General features: G+C 34.4%; 1 protein-coding gene across 1 annotated transcript; it reads right to left on the minus strand.

Annotated features, from left to right (window-relative positions):
- Positions 1-342: 342 nt before the first annotated feature.
- LOC130052420 (protein SON-like) lies at positions 343-6,366 on the minus strand. The gene is made up of 4 exons (XM_056157333.1): positions 6,341-6,366; positions 3,755-3,923; positions 1,551-1,696; positions 343-1,165 (listed from the first exon to the last, which is right to left on the minus strand). Exons 2-4 carry the CDS (start codon positions 3,897-3,899, stop codon positions 383-385), a joined length of 1,074 nt encoding a protein of 357 aa, XP_056013308.1. The 5' UTR covers positions 3,900-3,923; positions 6,341-6,366; the 3' UTR covers positions 343-382.
- Between the last annotated feature and the right edge of the window lie 14,542 nt (positions 6,367-20,908).

Genomic DNA, 20,908 nt, shown 5'->3' on the forward strand with positions numbered 1-20,908 from the left:
TACCCAACGTGGGTAGCTTACCAAAGCGAGTCAACAAATTATGGATCTGAATGAATTGCTGTTTTGGAAGAGAAAATTACGTGAAAGAATCCGGAAAAATACAATAATGGTATAATTTGAAAATTCAAGGTCGAAACGAAGTTAGATGAGTTGTACGATGAATTACTGTTTTAGACAACAAAACCACGTGAACGAATCCGTAACAATACAATATTGGTACGATTTAGAAACACAAGGTGGATACTCAAGGCCGAAACAAAGTAATTGTACTTGAATGACCGTTTTCGAAGACAAAATTTACATTCTCGTATAAAAGCGACAAAATCAGCAAAAACATTCTGCTCTCGATATGCCTTTGGTTTTTATTTGTTAACTACATGTACTACTTGAAAACCATTAAAACAATTTTTTCTGTTTTGTACCCCCACCGCCTTCTGTGAACCCGTCCTCTCCTCTGACTCCGTCCTTTTCTGTAAACCCGCCTTCTTCCGTAATTCCACCTTCCTTGAACCCGTTCTCTTCTGCGACTCTGTCTTCTTTTCAATTCCCTTCGTCTACCCCGCGATCTGGATCTTGTATCCCTGTATCGATCTCGAACGTATTTTCTTTGTTTTCTCCCTCTCCGTCTTCTTAGTTTCCGGTCATGTGACTTTCTATACATTTTCCTGAATTTTCTGTATTTCCGCCTTCTGTAATTCTGCCTTCTTCTCTGAACCCGTCCTCTTCTGCGACTCTGTCTTCTTTTCAATTCCCTTCGTCTACCCCGCGATCTGGATCTTGTATCCCTGTATCGATCTCGAACGTATTTTCTTTGTTTTCTCCCTCTCCGTCTTCTTAGTTTCCGGTCATGTGACTTTCTATACATTTTCCTGAATTTTCCATATTTCCGCCTTCTGTAATTCTGCCTTCTTCTCTGAACCCGTCCTCTTCTGCGACTCTGTCTTCTTTTCAATCCCCTTCGTCTACCCCGTGATCTGGATCTTGTATTCCTGTATCGATTTCGAACGTATTTTCTTTGTTTTCTCCGTCTTCTTAGTTTCCGGTCATGTGACTTTCTATTAATTTTCCTTGATTTTCGCCACATTCGTCTTGATGTTCTTCGCCTATAATTTATCCTGCAACGCCTCCAATTGCATCTTCGATCTGTATATCGCAGAGGATGTTTCTAGTAAAAGAAGACATTTACTGACAATATCAGTAGTTTCAAAAATACCCGTTAATCATATGGCGTCATAAGCAGTTGCGGATCCAGAGTCGGCGGGCCGAGCCATCCCCCCCTTTCACAAATATGATTGATATCTTATAGAAATGTCCAACACTTTAAAATATACAGTCTTATTTTGTCAGAACTCAAGAGCTTCAAGTTCGCCTCCTAAATCCCCACCATGGCTTCTTCCTGGACCCATCCGAGGGCTTTAAGACAGCCCCCAGATCCCCAGCCTTTTACCCCCCTCTTCAGAAATTTATGGACCTGCCACTGATAAGGAATATTGAACTTCATTTATCTAATAATATTATATGTATTCGACAAAGAATTGATAATTGCTTACAAATATGACACCTCTGGGCTTTAAGCTGGAAAAGATCGTCGCTGCGTAATCAGCACCACCCTTCATGCTGTATCTGTTGACGCCTTGCTCGCTTACCAGCAGCTGTTGAGCTTTTCTCAGTTCCGTGAGTTTCGCCATAGTTCTCTCTGGTAAGAATAATGACGGCGTTTACATGCATATGTTTTCTCTTCAGTGAAAATATAAGGTTAATTCTAGGATGTCAACAAGTACTCGATTATCGCTTTTTCATAGTCGAGCACTCGTTAAAAATAGCTTTTTAGTAGTATTTATAAAAGTCTAACGCTTTGTTTGTTTGTTTGTTTTAGTGTGTAAACTATTTTGTCCAATTTTAACTAATAACGTCGACCAAATTATTTTTAAACAGAAATAATTAAAGTAATTCCACCCTCCTGTGATGTCATCAGATTTTGCAAAATCAATGCTTTATTTACATTTATGTGTGATAGGAACATAAATTTTGTTGGAGTCTTTTCCGATAGTTATTGTAAAAAATCTTGTTAAAAATAAACTATTTTAAAAGTCTAAGTTAAAGATGAATAATCAATGATACGTTTTAAAATATTGAATCCAAGGGCAATAAACCTGTTTCTATTGATTTCTTTATCATATCTATTATGCGATAGATTTCCTTTATTTTTACAGACATTTTGTATATTTTTGTGAAGATACAGTTTCATGAAATTGTTATGAATGCTACTATATCGTCATAACCAGTTTTTATGAAATTTTGATAATGCTGTTTAAGGAAAATTGCAATTTTCTGACGGTGATATATAATTCTGTTTATGTACGTCTCGTATCTTAAAAAGTGTGATGACATATGTATTTTATTTGATAATTTGTTAGTTTTAACTCTAATGAATGGAAATAAATACATTTTTCAAACTTGTATCAGATAAAACTGCGAGTATGGAGTTACCTTAAATCGTACATTGCGCATACATTGGAAAGATCTTAGGGGCCTAAATATGATTGTTTCTTTTTATGTCTAAGTGCATTTTGATTGTTGCTTGTACAACATTTCAATGTCAAAATAATTTCCGTTTATCTACTTCTGTCACAACTCGGTGAATGATTCAGTTGGAACTAGACCCCAGTTGATTGATTATGGGTATAGTATCATGTGTAACCACACACTCTCAAAGGTTGGGTTAATTTCCTTGGGAACGGCGCACTCAAAAAAATTCTCAGATAAAAGCTTGCTCTATGTTTATTTCGCATAAAACAAAAATAATGAAATGAAGTCATTAACATAAATAATAAATTATAGTAAATGTCTGTCTTATATTTCATGTTGATTTACTTTTCATGCTATCCGTGAAAGTGAAATAGTATACATATGAATTTCTTATTCTCGTCCTGAAGCTAGTACATATATATCTGAAGGCCGAAAGACTCGGAGTTTGAAGGAATATTAAGCCATGCAGTTCCAAAGCAACAGAAAGAAAATTTGGACTGTGTTTACCATAATCTCAGCGAGATTGGTCGAGGCTGGATATTTGGACTGACGAATCTCGCTGACATTATATTTACCAATATTTTTAACAACACGGAGTACAGTATTCTATTCAAGATTGCTTGATTGATCGTATATTATTTAACGTCCCACTCGAGAATATTTCACTCATATGGAGACGTCATCACCATTGCCGGTGAAAGGCTGCAAAATCTAGGACTATGCTCGGCGCTTGCAGTCTTTGAACAGAGAGGGATCTTTACTGAACCACACCTGCTGTGACACTGGACCTCAGTTTTTGTGGTCTTATCCGAAAGACCGTCCTTAAGTCGCCTCTTACGACAAGAAGGGGGTATTAAGGACCTATTCTAACCTAGCTGCAGAACGGTACACAAGTATTGTAGAAAAAATGTACTAGGAATTTTTTTATATAAAATTCATGAAATGAAGATGCAAGAACATAGCGATTTAAGGCCCCAACCGTGCGCATGTTTTTATGCGCCGTAACTCTAAGGTTTTTATAAGGGATGGATCTGTAGCTCTCTGATCTGTCCCAATATTTTTTCAGAGAGCTACATTTCTGCAGCTAATTCTAACCCGGATCCCCAAAGGACTTCTATTCAAGAGATACGGTTATAAGACTTATTGGTTGACATGGTAACAAATGTATTTACACTCGATTTTTTAAAAAAACAACTTATCTTTAAAATAAATGAAATTTCTGTACCTAGGTAGTTGTAGAATCTGTGGTCCAAAGCGAAGTCCGTACGACCTGGTGAGTACAATCGCGGTGAAATGATCAAACCATCAGATCGATAGAAGGCCACACATGACAGAACAGCAAGAATAAAGATGATGCATTTCTCCTGCATTTTGGCAAAGCCCTTGGCTGTTCACTGTATATAATAGAACAATTTTAGAAGAATTTTTTTTAGATCATAAACAAAACATGGGTAATTATTTTGTTTCATTTATTTTAAGTAAATTATTTACCATTTACATTAATCTTTAGAATATGTGTATGATAATGTATTTTTTTTCCAGGAAATAATGTATTCTGAGAGAAGTTTCTAAAAATACATGTATTTTAATATACACAGTATGACCATTATTAATGGGGTTAAGATTCATTGTCTAAGATATTCTACATTTGATCGGGTGATATTGGGGAAATCAAAATAGACCAACTTATTCATTATTTTCGATATAAATTTCATCAGAGGAATATGGATTAAAATCCAATATCTTATACACATACACGTATTATAAGGCATTATGTTAGTTAATTGATAGGGTATGTGCCTAATTCTTGAATGCAGTTGCGATGTGACACTGTGTGTGTACCGGTGTTGTAACATAGACTTCTCCCCTGCATAGATTTTCCCCCGGAAAAACGGGCCCGGGAGAGATTTCCTCCCATAGGGAGAAAAAGCGCCCCATCATATAAGTTCCCCCTATGTAGAAAGTCAGTATAGAGTTTGCCCCTGGGCGGAAAAAAACCTCCCTGGTATAGAATTTTCCCCCTCCTGTTTCCGGATTACGATATTCATAAAATAAACGATTTTTTTTTAGACGTTGAAGTTGGGTTTACACGCTGAAAACTTTGAATTGCATATACTAAATACAATAAGCTTCTCAAAAGACTTTAACGATGGTCGTTATCATTAGGATTTTTCGTAAAAAGTCGACTAAAAGATATACAAAATATCTGAAAAGTAAAATAGATGCACTGTATAGATTTAAGCAATTTAATTTTCCCGTTTAATAAAATTCAAAATTCTAAATTAAAAAAAAAACCCATTAACTTCTTCCCAACTTCACTATTTCAAATGTTAGATACTGGTAAATAACGGCAAAGACTTAAGATGTCTGGATGAATTTTTGATATACCATTACACTATTTGAATAATTTCCTTAAAAAAACATAAGATGATGATTGATATACACAAGACCCTGCTCAAAATTTAAAAAATAAAAAAAATAAAAATTCCTGGGTCTAGATAAGCAAGGGAATTCTAGTAATAGAACAGGAAACGGATACATAACTCACATGTAAGAAGGGGGGAAGGCATACTGTCATTTAGGGGGAAATTCTATACTGGGATGGCTTTTCCTTGGGGCAAAATTGGGCCCGGGTTAATTCTCCCAAGGGGGAAATTCTATGCCAGGCCCATCTTTCCTGGGAGAATGTCTATCCCGGGCCCGTTTTTCCGGGGGAAAAGTCTATGCGGGGGGGGGGGGGGGGATTGTATGCTACGACACCGGCATATATTTATATATGTCTTATGCTGGATTTTTTCTCTCCTTTCTATCATGAGTTCATATTTGAATACTATTTTACATTTGTTTTGTGCTGTGATTTTTTTCTATTATGTATTCATGTATTTGGTTACTAATTTTAATTACTAATTTTATGTTTTGTATATGTTTTAATGCAGGACCACAATGAAAACTAACTGTATGCTAATTTGTATCATCATGGATAAATAAAGGCTATTATTATTATTTATTATTATTATCATGTTGTAACATCGATTTTTTGGGGGTTTGAACCAAGAAGTCATTTATTGATGTAAAAGTGATATAATTTAATTTTTTTTTTTTTTTTGGGTATTCTGTTTCAGAGTGCTCAAGAAACAAAAGTTTATTTGTCCAACGTTTTGTAATATTACCTTTTCCTAGACACAATAAAACAAATTGCACTGTTTTATTATACAAAGGACAGAATATTATATACTATAGATATACTATATATACAGAAAGATATATAAAATGTTATACATGTATTATTTTCGTCAATAATATTTTACTAGAAAGCATTGTAAGAATTTCATGTATTTCAACACATAAACATATAGTACTAGAATGATGTGTATTCTTTTAGTGGATAAATCTTATAAATATGTTTTCTTCATTTACATCATCATTCACGAATTACCTACCCCCACAGAAAAGTGAACATATATTGTTTAGATTTGCATCCTGAAATACATTTCACACATACAATGTGGCAAATCTGACTACTGATATTTTTCGGGTTTTTTTTCTCTAGAGTGTGAAACATCGTAATTAGGTTTTTTGTCGTCATTTTCAGAATCAAAAAATTATTTTCCTTTTAAATTCACTAAGGGGTGGGATACAGAGTTTATAAGAAATCTTTTTTTTGGTCTATAATATAATATGCCTTGTACCCCATGCAATTACATCAATACAAATAATACGCCCAACCTACTCTTGTAAACATTTTATCGGTATTGCTATCAATATACTGTTACTCAATTTTACAGAAAGACAATGTTGTAATAGAGCTCACCTTCATTCTTGTTAACTGGAAGGACAAGAACAGCAGGTTTGACGTCCAAACGAGGACGCTAAAGAGGCAATCGCGTGTCATCATACATGTTGTCACACAAGTTGAGACAAATCCGAAACATATTGTGGTTTCAAGTTTTCAATCAATATGAATTAAACAAACTCGTTCTATTTTCTAAAACATCTGAAAAACGCGCAAGATATCTATCTTTGTGGAAGTGCTAATATTGAAAAATACTAGTATTCTTAAATCCACGGAAGAATATGAACAAGTTACGAAGAATGACAAAACCATGCAGAAACCACGTTTTATGTAAGAGGATGATTGATGAAAATAATACGAATGATTTTTTGAAAATATATATTCTCTAGATGCTCAAGTATCACAAAGTATCGTGCTTTGTATGGGCAGGTAACTCTGTACTTTCCAATAGAATACATATTATGCGCTACAGAAAGCAATTGGCAATTTGTCAATTATCTTTTCGCAAGCAGTACATGATATATTAAAAAAATCATCACAATTTTTATGAACTACACCTGTAGTACTGTAAAGTAAGAAAGATTTTCATTTATAGGCTATCTCTTTTTTTTTTCTTTTTTTTTTTTTTTTGACAGGATAAATCGCTTATTCCAATTTTGCATGATTCTTAGCTATTGTTGAATATTATATCATCACTACTGTAATGTCACAGCAATATTATATCATCACTACTGTAATGTCACAGCAATATTATATCATCACTACTGTAATGTCACAGCAATATTATATCATCACTACTGACTGTAATGTCACAACAATATCTTATCATCACTACAGCAATATCATGACAATATCATATCACCACAATAACATCATATCCAGTGGCGGATTTAAGGGGGGCGCAGCCGGCGCCCCCCCTTAAATTTTCAAATTTAAGGTAAATCGTGGTATCTTGTTTAGAAAAATGTACCAAACGATAAAAGAAGCAATAATTTCTTCCACTCCCGGAGAAATAAATAACAAAATCTTTTGATTTCTTGAAATACTTTATTGGGAGAACTTAATTTTTTCCAAAACCTCTTAAAATTTGCGTCATTTTTATTAATTTCACCTTATAAAAAATGATAGAAAATATTACAAATGGCTAAATAGGAGACATATTTCAAGCTCTATAAAACCTATAATATCCAGGGCCTCAAGGCGGTCCCCAGACCCCCTGCCTCTTAAAGTGGCGCCCCCTGTAATCACAATTCCTGGATCCGCCCTGTAACTCTTCAGTATTCAGACCTCTGTCCCTCCACTTAGTTCAGAATATACATGTGAATCCGACTTTAAATGCCAGTGGTCACTCTTTTACAGAACTTACAATCAATTAACTTGTATCACTATGCTTACAATATGTCTTTACTCCTTTCAACAGATTCTTGCGCACACGGAATAGGATGTACCGGACTATTCTCTTTAGAGAAGTCGAGAGGCATAGCCTTCATCGACTTCTCTTCGCAAGCATTCATGTTTTGATTCTGGAAAACGTGTAAATGCCGGAATCGGTGACGGTTTATGCTTCGACCGACATTTCGACTCAGATGTGCCTGGCACCTTGGGCGTCACCGTCTGTGGTAACTTGCCTATGAGTAATAAGTATTTAATCAGTGATGTTTATCAGAACATGTACTCTGCAAAAGTCAACTGTACTTTGGTAAAGTTTCTCCGTGAGAAAAGTCTGTCGGACATCATTTTCTCATTTCCATTGACCAGAAACATTTTTGTTATACACATCTATGTCTCAGCATTAACTAAGAAATATGATCACTCTTGACAATTAATTTTCTGGAGAAGACGCTATTGATATTATACTGTAGAAATATGCACATTAAACTGAATTTTGTCTTGAGAGAAGTAATCGCCCCTTGTCCAATTTATAAATGACAATTTTCACAAGGTTCGTTTTTTATTGGGGGGAGGAGGGTATTATGGAAGAAATATTTGCTACTTCTATTGATTTATCTATTAAACATTAAACAGTTGATATATAAACAGTTTTTAAAGAATTGATTTTTATTTGTATATGTCTGTAGGTAAACCCTTTATTCCTTGTTCCCTATTATTGTACGGTATGAGCCTAATTAAGAAAATACAGCACTTATTACTGTATCATATAACGGCTTTTTAATGAAATATGTTCGAACCGCTTTGTGAAACTGTGCTACAGCCAGTTCTATCGTAGAAACAGATGCGTTTCTGCTTGACTCCTCCATAACGAGAAACAAGCCTCTTTGACCTACATCTTTGGAAAGGAATCCTCCATGTATTGTCGTTACTAGCTTAAAAATACGGATGTATATTTAATTGCTGGGATAAAATTTAGAAATTCATTTCAAAATTAAGGATTATCTCCCGAATGCATAGCTCTTATCCTAGGACAAATTTGGCTGCATTTTGTTTGACACTCTGCTTTTCTTTCAGCTTTTAAAATTTTAATGTTATTTCGAATTTCCAAAATTTCGGCTTGAGCATCACTGAAGAGACATTATTTATCGAAATACGCATCTAGTGCATAAAAATTGATACAGGATAAGTTTGTCGAGATAGGGGTAAGCAGTTGAAATAGTAAAACATTTTGGTTTTTTTTTGTTCATGTAACGTTATAAGAAATTGAATTTTTCACTTTATATAAGAAAAATTCGTTAAGCACGCATGCATCATAAAACCCTCTTTATTACATGAATTTGACCCAATGACAACACCTTTTACGTATTTTGACCTATTTCATACATCTTTCAGAGCAGAAAGAGCTTATCTATGCAACATTAAACAGCAGATTATAAACGAAAGTTTCTTATGCATTCAGTAATAAAAAATATATACTTAAGGTAGTACTCTACATCGTCATAATTGTTGACTTCCTTTAAAAACATGGATGACAAAATCGATATCAGCAATATTTGACTTTTCCTTTTCTATTTAAATACCTAGCCGAGTAGCTCAGTGGGTTAGAATACCGAATGCTGAACTGTAGGTCGCAGGTTCGAGTCCAGCAGGGGTTTTAAAATTTTTTCAGATTACCTTCTACTAAAACTGTATTTTTTGACAAAATAAAGTAAATTTGAAATTTTTCAACTTCAAAATATTGTTGTACATATCCTCCATTTTTCATCTACATCAAATTTCTCTGGTGTAGAGAATATCCCCTGGGGACTTCCGGTCTACTTGTTGTAGTGAGCACGAGGAAATTTTGTGTGTCGGAAAATTTACCTTTTTGCGTCTACTGTGAGTAGTATATTTGCCGACTGCTGTTCTGCAGAAGGCTTTATGTATATATGTTTCAATTTTCTGTGTAAAATAGTTAGACTTTGAGAACATTGTAAATAATTGTGCATAAACGTGAGATGGCAGCCACGTCGGGTGGCAGCCATCTTGGCGGATCAAACAATTTATTCAAAGACAGAAAGTACTGTCGTGAGAACACTGTGGTTGTAAATGTTAGAGACAATTCTCTCATCAAACCCGAGGGAATAATACAATTCGTCAATGAGAACTGTGGTTTGGGGTCTCTTTATGCATATGTGCCTAAATCAGGTAATTTGTATGAACTTACTCTTGATGGAAAAGCACCAACACAATATTTGCTGGAAGGAATAAGACTTGGCAATGATTTGTTTGAATGTCGTGAAGTTGTACAGACTTCACTGATTGTTAGTTTTTTACACCTTCCTGCTTACATAGATGATGGAGAGATTGAACAAACTTTAACATCAATGGGTGTTGAATTGCTGTCACCTATTAACAGACGATTTTATCCTGGAACTACAATTGCTGACGGAACAAGGTACGTTAGGGTGAAACTACCTCCTCATATGCCCTCTTTTCCATACACTGTGAAATTTCAAAAGGAGTATCATAGGTGTATTCATAACGGTCAAATGAAAGTGTGTTCGCTGTGTTACGCGAGTGATCATTTATTTAGAGCATGTCCAAAATTTGTGTGCTTCAAGTGTAAGCAGCAAGGTCACTACGCGAGGGCCTGTAAAAATCACTTGTGTGAGCAGTGTGGTGAATGGACATTTAAATGCCAGTGTTGCATGAGTGATCACAGTTCTGAAGAAAACAATGAATTGGAAGTGTCTGAGGTGGAGAAAGAGGACGTGTTAGAGGGTAACACAAATATGGAAACAGAAGAGGCGAACGAAGGGGTGCAACATGAGAACGAAAATATAGACGAATCACTTATTTGTGCGGAAACAAAACAAAAGAAACATACTGAGACGACAGAAAATCAAATTATTGTGAATAAAAACGATAAAGTGAATATGTCTACTAATAAAAATGCCCCTAAGGATGGTGAAAACGAAATTCAAGAACGGGAATTGAATGAAGCCTCTCAAGATTGTGAAAACATGATTCAAGAGCGGAGTGAGAGTGACTCTAATGTAGGAACAGATTCGGAAAATGAAATCATCATCGTAGAGGGGAAAGGCAAAAGAAAAAAGAAATTGAAGAAGAAGAGAAACGCAAAAAAGAATAAATGAAATGGAAAGAATGGACAAACTCTTATTCTTAATTACAATCATGGTGATAGTAACTTCGTGGAACTGTAATGGATTGTGTAATGTAAATAAGATGAAAATGATATTTAGTTTATTGGATGAAAGGAAGTATGATATCATTGGTTTACAAGAAACTCATTGGCGAGATGACTTCATTGAAAAATATAAACATTTATGGAAAGGAAGTATTATGTACAATAACTCTGAGACGTCGTCAAAGGGTGTAGCTTTTTTGATTAGAAATGAATTAAAAGATAATATTCAATATGTAAAAGGGTGCGATGGTAGATTTCTACATATAAAATACAAAGAAAATGATGAAAATTTTGATATTATAAACATATATGCACCTAACGTTGCAAAAGAAAGGGCCAATTTTTTTCAAGATATGTCTAGTATCATTCCATATTCAGTGAATCTTATAATACTAGGTGATTTTAATAACACACTTGCAGAGATTGATAGATGTGGTAAGACACGTCATGTATATGACCAGGGTTACAAAGCCCTGTTCAATATGATGAATCAACATGGTGTAGCAGATTTATGGAGAAGTAGAAATAGAGGAGAAAAAGTTTTTTCAAGAAAAATGTTAGTAGGAAACATGTTAGTTCAAAGTAGAATAGATTATATTCTAGTTTCACACGTTATAAGAACATATGTTAGAAATATATTTTATGTTGAAACTACACTAAGCGATCATTCGATGGTCGTGATGTACTTGAATAATACTGTTTGTGAAAGAGGACCAGGGTTGTGGATACATAATAATTTGCTATTGAATGATGATACATATAAAACAAAAATCGTAGAAATTATTGAAAGAGAAAAAAATTGTATATTATATGAAAATTCAATGTTGGTGTGGTGGGATAATTTGAAATACAAGCTCAAAAAGTTTTCTCAAAGTTTTAGCAAAACTAGAGCCAGGGAACGAAATAAAGAATATTATGGTTTACAAAACAAAATGCAAAGAATTTCACAAAATTTAGCAAATGGAGTACAAGTTGATATTGAAAAATATGAAGCAATCAAACAAGAATTGTCAGATTTTGAAAATGAAAAGTGTCAGGGTGCAATACTTAGATCAAAAGCACAGTGGGCAAATGAATCAGATAAATGCACGAAATATTTTTTGAATTTAGAAAAACGAAGACAAGAATCAAATTCAGTAAAAGAATTGTTGAGTGACACAGAAGAAATAAAGAAGGATATAGATTCAATTTTAGAAATAGAGTACAATTTCTATTCTAACTTATATTCATCAGTGCGAATTGACTCTGAAAGTAAGGCACAGTTTTTGTCATATGTGAATAGAAAAATTGAAGAAAATGATAAGGAAATGTGTGAAAGGGATATTAACAAAGAAGAAATTGAAACTGCAATCAAGGAAATGGCTAATAATAAAAGCCCAGGATCTGATGGGTTGACTGTTGAATTTTATAAAATGTTTTTACCACAATTAAGAGATATTCTACTCAATTTATTTAAAGAAATTAACAGAAAACAAACGATGTCTAACTCTATGAAAATGGGTGTTATTACGTTGTTATACAAGAAGAAAGGAGATAAGAAATTGTTGAAAAACTGGAGGCCTATAAGCCTGTTAAATGTAGATTATAAGATAATAGCAAGAGTTATGGCAAATAGACTGAAACAGGTATTACCAAATATTGTGTCTGAAACACAGACTTGTTGTATAATAGGAAGAGATATTGCAGATACTCTAGTTAGCATTAGAGATGTGATTGATATGGTAGAGATGGATAATTTAGAGGGTTATGTGGTTAAAATTGATCAGGAAAAAGCTTTTGATAGAGTGAGTCATGAGTATTTACTTGATGTATTAGAAGTATTTGGTTTTGGAACCCAATTTAGAAAATGGGTACAGATATTTTATACGGATATATACAGTAGTGTAAAGTGTAATGGACATTTAACAAAATATTTTCCTATTAAAAATTCTGTTAGACAAGGTTGCCCAATATCTGCATTATTATATGTTTTATCAGCAGAACCTCTGAATTATGTCATGAAACAAAATACAGTAATAAGAGGCATTCCAATACCAATGTCAGAAAAGAATGGGTTGATGTTTCAACATGCTGATGATACTACAATGACAGTGTGTGACAAAAATTCTGTTTTTGAAGTTTTCAAAGTATTTGACATGTATGAAAAAGCATCTGGTGCCAAAATAAACATTCACAAGTCTGAAATAATGTGTATAGGAACTGGTAGAAGTTTTGAACAGGAAAAGATATCATTGAGTGTTTCTGAGACAAGTGTCATGAAAATTCTTGGTATTTATTTTGGCAAAAATGGAGTAGAGTGTGAAAATTTAAATTGGAGAGACAAAGTTAAAAACATTAAGCAAACTCTTAATTTATGGAGACAGAGATCCTTAGCAGTTCAAGGTAGAGCCACTTTAATTAATACCTTGTTCATGTCTAAATTATGGTACTCATTGTCAGTTATATCGATTCCACAATGGGCTAGAGACAGTATTCAAAAGGAGTGTACCAATTTTTTATGGAATTTTGGCTCACACTTGGTATCTTATAAAACAATAATTGGTGAAAAACACAATGGTGGTTTGAAAATAGCTGATATCTATCTAAAAATGTTATCATTTAGACTAAAGTTTCTTGCAAAGCACTTTTGTTGTAATAAAGATTTTCTGTGGAAACATATTTTTAGATATTTCCTATCAAAGATTCAAAATTTAGGAGCAGGAATGGAGATATTTTTACTACAGTTTAAGAAAACAGATTTAGAGGGTCTACCACAGTTTTACAATGAATTATTTTGTGCATGGTATGCCATAAAAGATTATATCATTGTTACAGAAAAAGAAAATGATGTTTTTAATTATTGTCTGTTTTTTAATCCGAAAGTACAAAGAAGAAACAAAATGTTGAATTGGAAAGATTTTATTAGTGCTAGTATTACACATGTCAAGGATATTTCATATGAAGTAATTCCGGGATTTTTACCAATATCATGTATTGTGGAGATTTTTCAAGAACAAAATTCAGAGGTAAATGTCTCACTGATTACAAAAAATTATAAGGATTTGTTATTATCTATTCCAGAAGAATGGAAAAATTATGTTCATGAAAATGAGTACAAAAGAACATGCTTTCAGCCAAATTTTGATATTTCATATAGAGATCAAAGGATAGTGTTCCAATCCGGTACAGTACAAATATTTTATAATTTGTTAGTTCAAAAAATGTTTCAAGAACCGGTGTCAAATATTTATTGGCGAGATAAACTTGATATGAATGATAAATCATCCATTGAAAAGCGATGGGAAACGGTATGGGTGTTATACAAAACACCAGATATTACTTAACTGGATTTCAAAAATTTTCACAATATTATATTTACATATGAGAAACTTTTTAAGATAGGGAAGTCTGATTCTAAAATATGTCCAATTTGTATGCTAGAATGCGAGGATATAATGCATTTATTTATTAGATGTAAAGAGTTGGCTGAATTTAAGAACAATTTTGTTATTTATCATCTTGAATCGTTATTGAAAGATTGTGAAAGTGAAGTTTTTAACAGATTAAACTTTGAAGAAATATTCATGACAGCATTACATAAGGGTATCAAAAACGTGAATGTATTTTTTGTAAATTATTTTATATCAGTATGCAGATTTTGTATTTATAGAAGAAGACAGATTTTTTTGCAAAGTGAAAAAAAAATAGATATTGAAAGGCTTTGTAGATATACATTGAGACATTACATTACTTATAACCATTATCAATTGACTGTTTTAGAAAAGAAAATGAACCTGTTTAAAAAGTTTTTCTTACATAGAAATCCTCTATTGAAAGAAACAGAGGGAATATTATTGTTCATATTTTAGATACAAAGTGTTTTAAATGTGATTGTAACTGATGATTAGTCTGTGATATCTGTTTAAATGTTAATCAATAAAAGAGAAAAAAAAAAAAAGAATACCGAATGCTGAACTGTAGGTCGCAGGTTCGAGTCCAGCAGGGGTTTTAAATTTTTTTCAGATTACCTTCTACTAAAACTGTATTTTTTGACAAAATAAAGTAAATTTGAAATTTTTCAACTTCAAAATATTGTTGTACATATCCTCCATTTTTCATCTACATCAAATTTCTCTGGTGTAGCATACCTCCTTAAGCGCGTGAGAGATCCATCCCTGCTCCAACGCCGTAAGCGCCGAGCATATAAGCCTAAATTGTGCAGCCCTTCATCGGCAATGGTGAAGTCTTCATATGACTGAGTGAAAAAATTCTTGAGCGCGACGTTAAACATATACAAGAAACCAACCAACAATTTTCAACATTTTTTAAAACCCTTTTATCAAACTCAGCTAGGAAGAATCTGGGTTTATTCCAATTGTTTGACTTTTCAAGTATATTTCATCTACTGGCGCCAACCACATGCATCTTTAAATAACAACACATAAGAACTCTGTACTTTTAATTTCAATTATTTATTTCATGAACAAAAACACAGATTGTATAAAAAAAAAATGAAAATCTGGATAATGATCAACATTATGCATTTATTGTTAGTACACTATTTACAAATGAATGATGTCTTTTCATGCAATCATTTATTCACTATTTGCAGCTACATGCCGCAGCACATTTATACGTGTCAGGTCGGATACACCCTATTCCGTATGCACAGAAACCTGCTGAAAGGAGTATAAATATACTGTAAACACAGTTATGAAAATTAACGGAATTTCATCTTTTCGGTAAGAAATTGAAAACAAATCGTTGTGTAAAAACTTACCACTGCATTTACAATCTTACATCCGGGACATTTACAGCCGGCTTCACATTTACACCCAGAAGCACAATTACACCCAGTGGAGGGACAGATGCCTGAACACTGACAATTTCCCGCTAGAAAGAAAAATGTATCACATTGTACATTCACTCTCACAATGGATAGCGATAACTGAATTAATCATTAAATTAATAATTTCTTACTTTTCTGGCAGTTGCATGGGTCAGACATTTTTCTTAAAGTGGAATTCTGAAAGAATTTTTAAAATCAAATTTCAATAAAAATGATGTTAAGATTCAGTCACTAGAATTTTGTTAATTGTGGTATGGCAGCAATATATTTCACATTTAGTCTAGTATATTCTTCCACTATATGAACATAAAAATAATACATAGCGAAAGGTCAAAAGAGGTGGATATTAAAGAGGATTCGGATGCAGACGGGCTAATTACACTGATCGGGAGCGATGGTTCGTCGACATTATCTGAGTGTAAATCCGACTCAATCACCCAAGAATTATGACACATCGTGATTTTTGCTATGCTCAAGAAAATAACGTAAATGTACCCTGATAACATGTAGTAATGTCCTTTAAATCAGGAAGAGATTATTTGTTCATTTTACGGCATTTACACAAAAGATGATAAACGGACATTTCTCCTACATACAAAATTTGATTACATGTATCTCGATATAACTATGCATGTATTTACTCGTAATGACGAATATAACTCGTTGTGACTAGACACTTACTTGGTACGAGTCACTATTTTGTTAAAACAAGTAAACTCTTATTTTTGAAACAAAATTACAATTCCTAATATGTTTTAATCTAGTTACGTTTCATATGAATGATAGATTTACTTATAATATGACAATGTTGGACTGCCTCCCTTAGGCATTACCAGAGAAACAATCCTTAATAAAATTTACAAGGGGGTCATTATTCTACGGGAGTCATTTTTCTAAACGTGAAATGGACTGATTTTTTGAAAAAGACATTTTTCTACGGGCAAAAGGGGTCATTATTCTACGTCGAATAATGACCGGGGGTCATTTTCGACGTCGAAAAATGACCCCCGGTCATTATTCTATGGGAGTCAAAATTTGCCTCTACACCGGCTACACATTTACACCCAAAAGCACAATTACACCCAGTGCCTGAACACTGACAATTTCCCGCTAGAAAGAAAAGTGTATCTCATTGTACATTCAGTCTCACAATGGATAGCGATAACTGGATTAATCATTAAAATTAATGATTACTTACTTTTTTCACAGGTGCTTGAGGACAGAACCCCCCCCCCCCCCCCCCCCCGATATAGACCCCCGGGCCTTTTCGACTTTTTTTTTATTAAAACATATTTGTAATCTAACCTATACCATCGATCCGAAAAATTACCTAAAATAAACGTTTTATAAAAATTCGTAACCCACTCTATATATAAAAAAAACTTCGTCTGTCAACTGAGAGGCACTACCAAGGAATTCTTTTTGAAATGCCCTATAAAACTCTACCTACCAGTAAAAACGGTGACATCACGCCGTAGCCCAGATATTTCCCTCACTAAAAATCTGTATGTCACTCTAATATAAATTCGTTCATTGGGTAAAATTATACGATTTTCACCGACAAGTTATCGGTTTTTAAACTGATCAAAGCTTGGTCAACGGAAGTGGGGGCTTTATGTCACCTATCGCAAGAAGGATAACTCCGCTGGTAAACCGAGAAGTTCCGAGTGTCAATGGAAACTCAATCTATCACCAGAGGGCGTATTACGCTACGCTACAACACCTCTGTCAACGTCTGAATGTCAAGATTCTTGGCAAAACTTACTTTTACCTATTGCATCATATAAATAATAATTTTACAAGTTTAAGTTTTAAGCTTTAAATCTTAAAGTTGGTTCACAAAAACAACAAATTCCATGATTATTCTAGTATTATTGAATAATGAATATTTATATAAACCTTTTAATTCGCTCAGGTGTCTCATATTTACCATCTACTGCTTTTAAAAAATTCAGACAAGTGTTTGATTTGCTTAGATATTATCATTACAGTTTGATATGCTAAGTTAGTTTTAGTACATTTTGATATGCTTTTTAGACGTTGACAGAGGTATTAGTGGAGCGTAGCGGGAACGATAACTCTGGGTAGAGATTGATGGAAACTATGTAAAGGTAAGAGAATTACGAAATGCACTTATTTTGGCGCATATTTACCTCTAAATCAGGAAGAGATTATTTATTCATTTTACTGCATTTACACAAAAGATGATAAACGGACATTTCTCCTACATACAAATAATAATAAAAGATTTGCTTTTATCACAGCACCCTTTTCACAGTGAAAATGTCAAATCAGGTTAAATAAACTGCAATATACATGTATAATGCTCAAAGGATGACTTTTGCGCACGATACTGAATAACTGTATATCTATGCACACGTTCTTCAAATATTCATTGTCATGTGCAAAATGTTTATATATAGCAGTATACAGTGCCGTATATAAATTGAATATAGTCAATTCAGTCTGAATAATCAAATGACGTAAAGAAAATTGCTACCTAAATAAAATGAATGTTTCAAGCAATTAAATTGTTAATGACAGGTGCATCAGATAAGCAACAGTCTGATTACCTTCGTGCTTACTATACAGCGATAGGTATCGATTTTGATTGGGATAAGTATACTTTTTCAATGAAGCTTCTCCTTATTGTAATCCTCATCACGTAGTTTTGTATGAAGTCGTTCCCAGATTCAAAGAAATTTGACTCAGCCATAATTTGAATTCAACGTGCAAAGTCCGCTATGTTTCTAATTATTGATCTGCAAATCGTATGGTGTATTTTTATTTTCGACAAATCCTGTGGGGATCCGGGTTAGAATAGGTCCTCAGTACCCCTTGCTTGTCGTAAGAGGTGACCAAATGGGGCGGTCCTTCGGATGAGACCTCAAAAACCGAGGTCCCTTGTCACAGCAGGTGTGGCACGGTAAAGATCCGCGACAGACCTAAGTCGTTAAAACAGGTAGTGATAGTTCCATCGCCAAACGTTCGGCATCAGGTGTGAATGTCATGGGTCCTCGGAGATGCCTTAAAAACGTATCCCCCATGTCACAGTGGGTGTGGCACGCTAAAGAACCCTCACTGCTCAATGGCCGTAAGCGACGAGCATAGGCTTAAATTTGAAGCCCTTCACCGGCATTGGTGACGTCTCCATATGAGTGAAAAATTCTCGATCGAGACGTTAAGCAATATTCAATCAATCAATATTTCCGACAATTTTGAGCTCTTTATGGAACTCAGGAAGAAAAAACAAACGATTTTCTCTCAATTATTTCATTTTTAAGTATATTTCATCTCTCGTACCAACCACATGAATCTCAGGAAGAAAAAACAAACGATTTTCTCTCAATTATTTCATTTTTAAGTATATTTCATCGCTCGTACCAACCACATGAATCTTTACAACACATTAGAACTCTCTACTTGTAATATGTTTATTTCCTGAACAAAATCACGTAATGTAACTAAAACATGAAGATCAGGATATCAATGTTATGCGGGTATTGTTGTCTATATACAGATGAATATTGCCTTTTCATGCGACAATTAATTCACTATTTGCAGCTACAACCAGCACCACATTCCGTCGGGATCCGGGTTAGAATAGGTCCACAGTGTCCCTTGTTTGTCGTGAGAGGCGACTAAATGGGACGGCCCTTCGGATGAGATCGCAGAAACCAGCAGTTGTGGCACGATAAAGATCCCACAATGCTCAAAGGCCGTAAACGCCGAGCAAATTTTGCAGCCCTTCATCGGCAATGGTGACGTCTCCATATCTGTGAAAAATTCTCGTGCGGGACGTGAAACAATATCCAACTTTTGCATGTGGCAGGTCCGGTACTATTCTCTTTAGAGAAGTCGGTAGGCATAGCCTTCATCGACTTCTCTTCGCAAGCATTCATGTTTTGATTCTGGAAAACGTGTAAATGCCGGAGTCGGTGACGGTTTATGCTTCGACCGACGTTTCGACTAAGATGTGTCTGGATTTACGCAATAGACAAGTTGTTTTCAAACATTTAACAGCAAAGCACAAAACCGTCACAAGGAAATCAAAACTTACTTGCTTTTAATCCATTTTCAACCTGCCCCTGTCCCGGGTTTAAGTCACAACTCTGTTTACGTCAGCCTGCTTTTCTCTTAACTGGTCCCCTATTGTGACAGCTCCCAAGACCAGTTAACGTAAACCCGGGACAGGGGACATGTTGAAAATGGATTAAAAGCAAGTAAGTGTTGATTTCCTTGTGACAGTTTTGTGCATTATTGCTAAATGTTTGAAAACAAGTTGTCTATTGCGTAAATCCAGGCACATCTTAGTCGAAATGTCGGTCGAAGCATAAACCGTCACCGATTCCGGCATTTACGCGTTTTCCAGAATCAAAACATGAATGCTTGTGAAGAGAAGTCGATGAAGGCTATGCCTCTCGACTTCTCTAAAGAGAATAGTCCGGTACATCCTATTCCGTGTGCGCAAGAATCGGTTGAAAGGAGTAAAGACATATTGTAAGCATAGTGATACAAGTTAATTGATTGTAAGTTCTGTAAAAGAGTGACCACTGGCATTTAAAGTCGGATTCACATGTATATTCTGAACTAAGTGGAGGGACAGAGGTCTGAATACTGAAGAGTTACAGGGCGGATCCAGGAATTGTGATTACAGGGGGCGCCACTTTATGAGGCAGGGGGTCTGGGGACCGCCTTGAGGCCCTGGATATTATAGGTTTTATAGAGCTTGAAATATGTCTCCTATTTAGCCATTTGTAATATTTTCTATCATTTTTTATAAGGTGAAATTAATAAAAATGACGCAAATTTTAAGAGGTTTTGGAAAAAATTAAGTTCTCCCAATAAAGTATTTCAAGAAATCAAAAGATTTTGTTATTTATTTCTCCGGGAGTGGAAGAAATTATTGCTTCTTTTATCGTTTGGTACATTTTTCTAAACAAGATACCACGATTTACCTTAAATTTGAAAATTTAAAGGGGGGGGGGGGCGGCTGCGCCCCCCTTAAATCCGCCACTGGATATGATGTTATTGTGGTGATATGATATTGTCATGATATTGCTGTAGTGATGATAAGATATTGTTGTGACATTACAGTCAGTAGTGATGATATAATATTGCTGTGACATTACAGTAGTGATGATATAATATTGCTGTGACATTACAGTAGTGATGA

Source organism: Ostrea edulis, chromosome 2 (genome assembly GCF_947568905.1).
Source record: "Ostrea edulis chromosome 2, xbOstEdul1.1, whole genome shotgun sequence".
Classification (NCBI taxonomy): domain Eukaryota; kingdom Metazoa; phylum Mollusca; class Bivalvia; order Ostreida; family Ostreidae; genus Ostrea; species Ostrea edulis.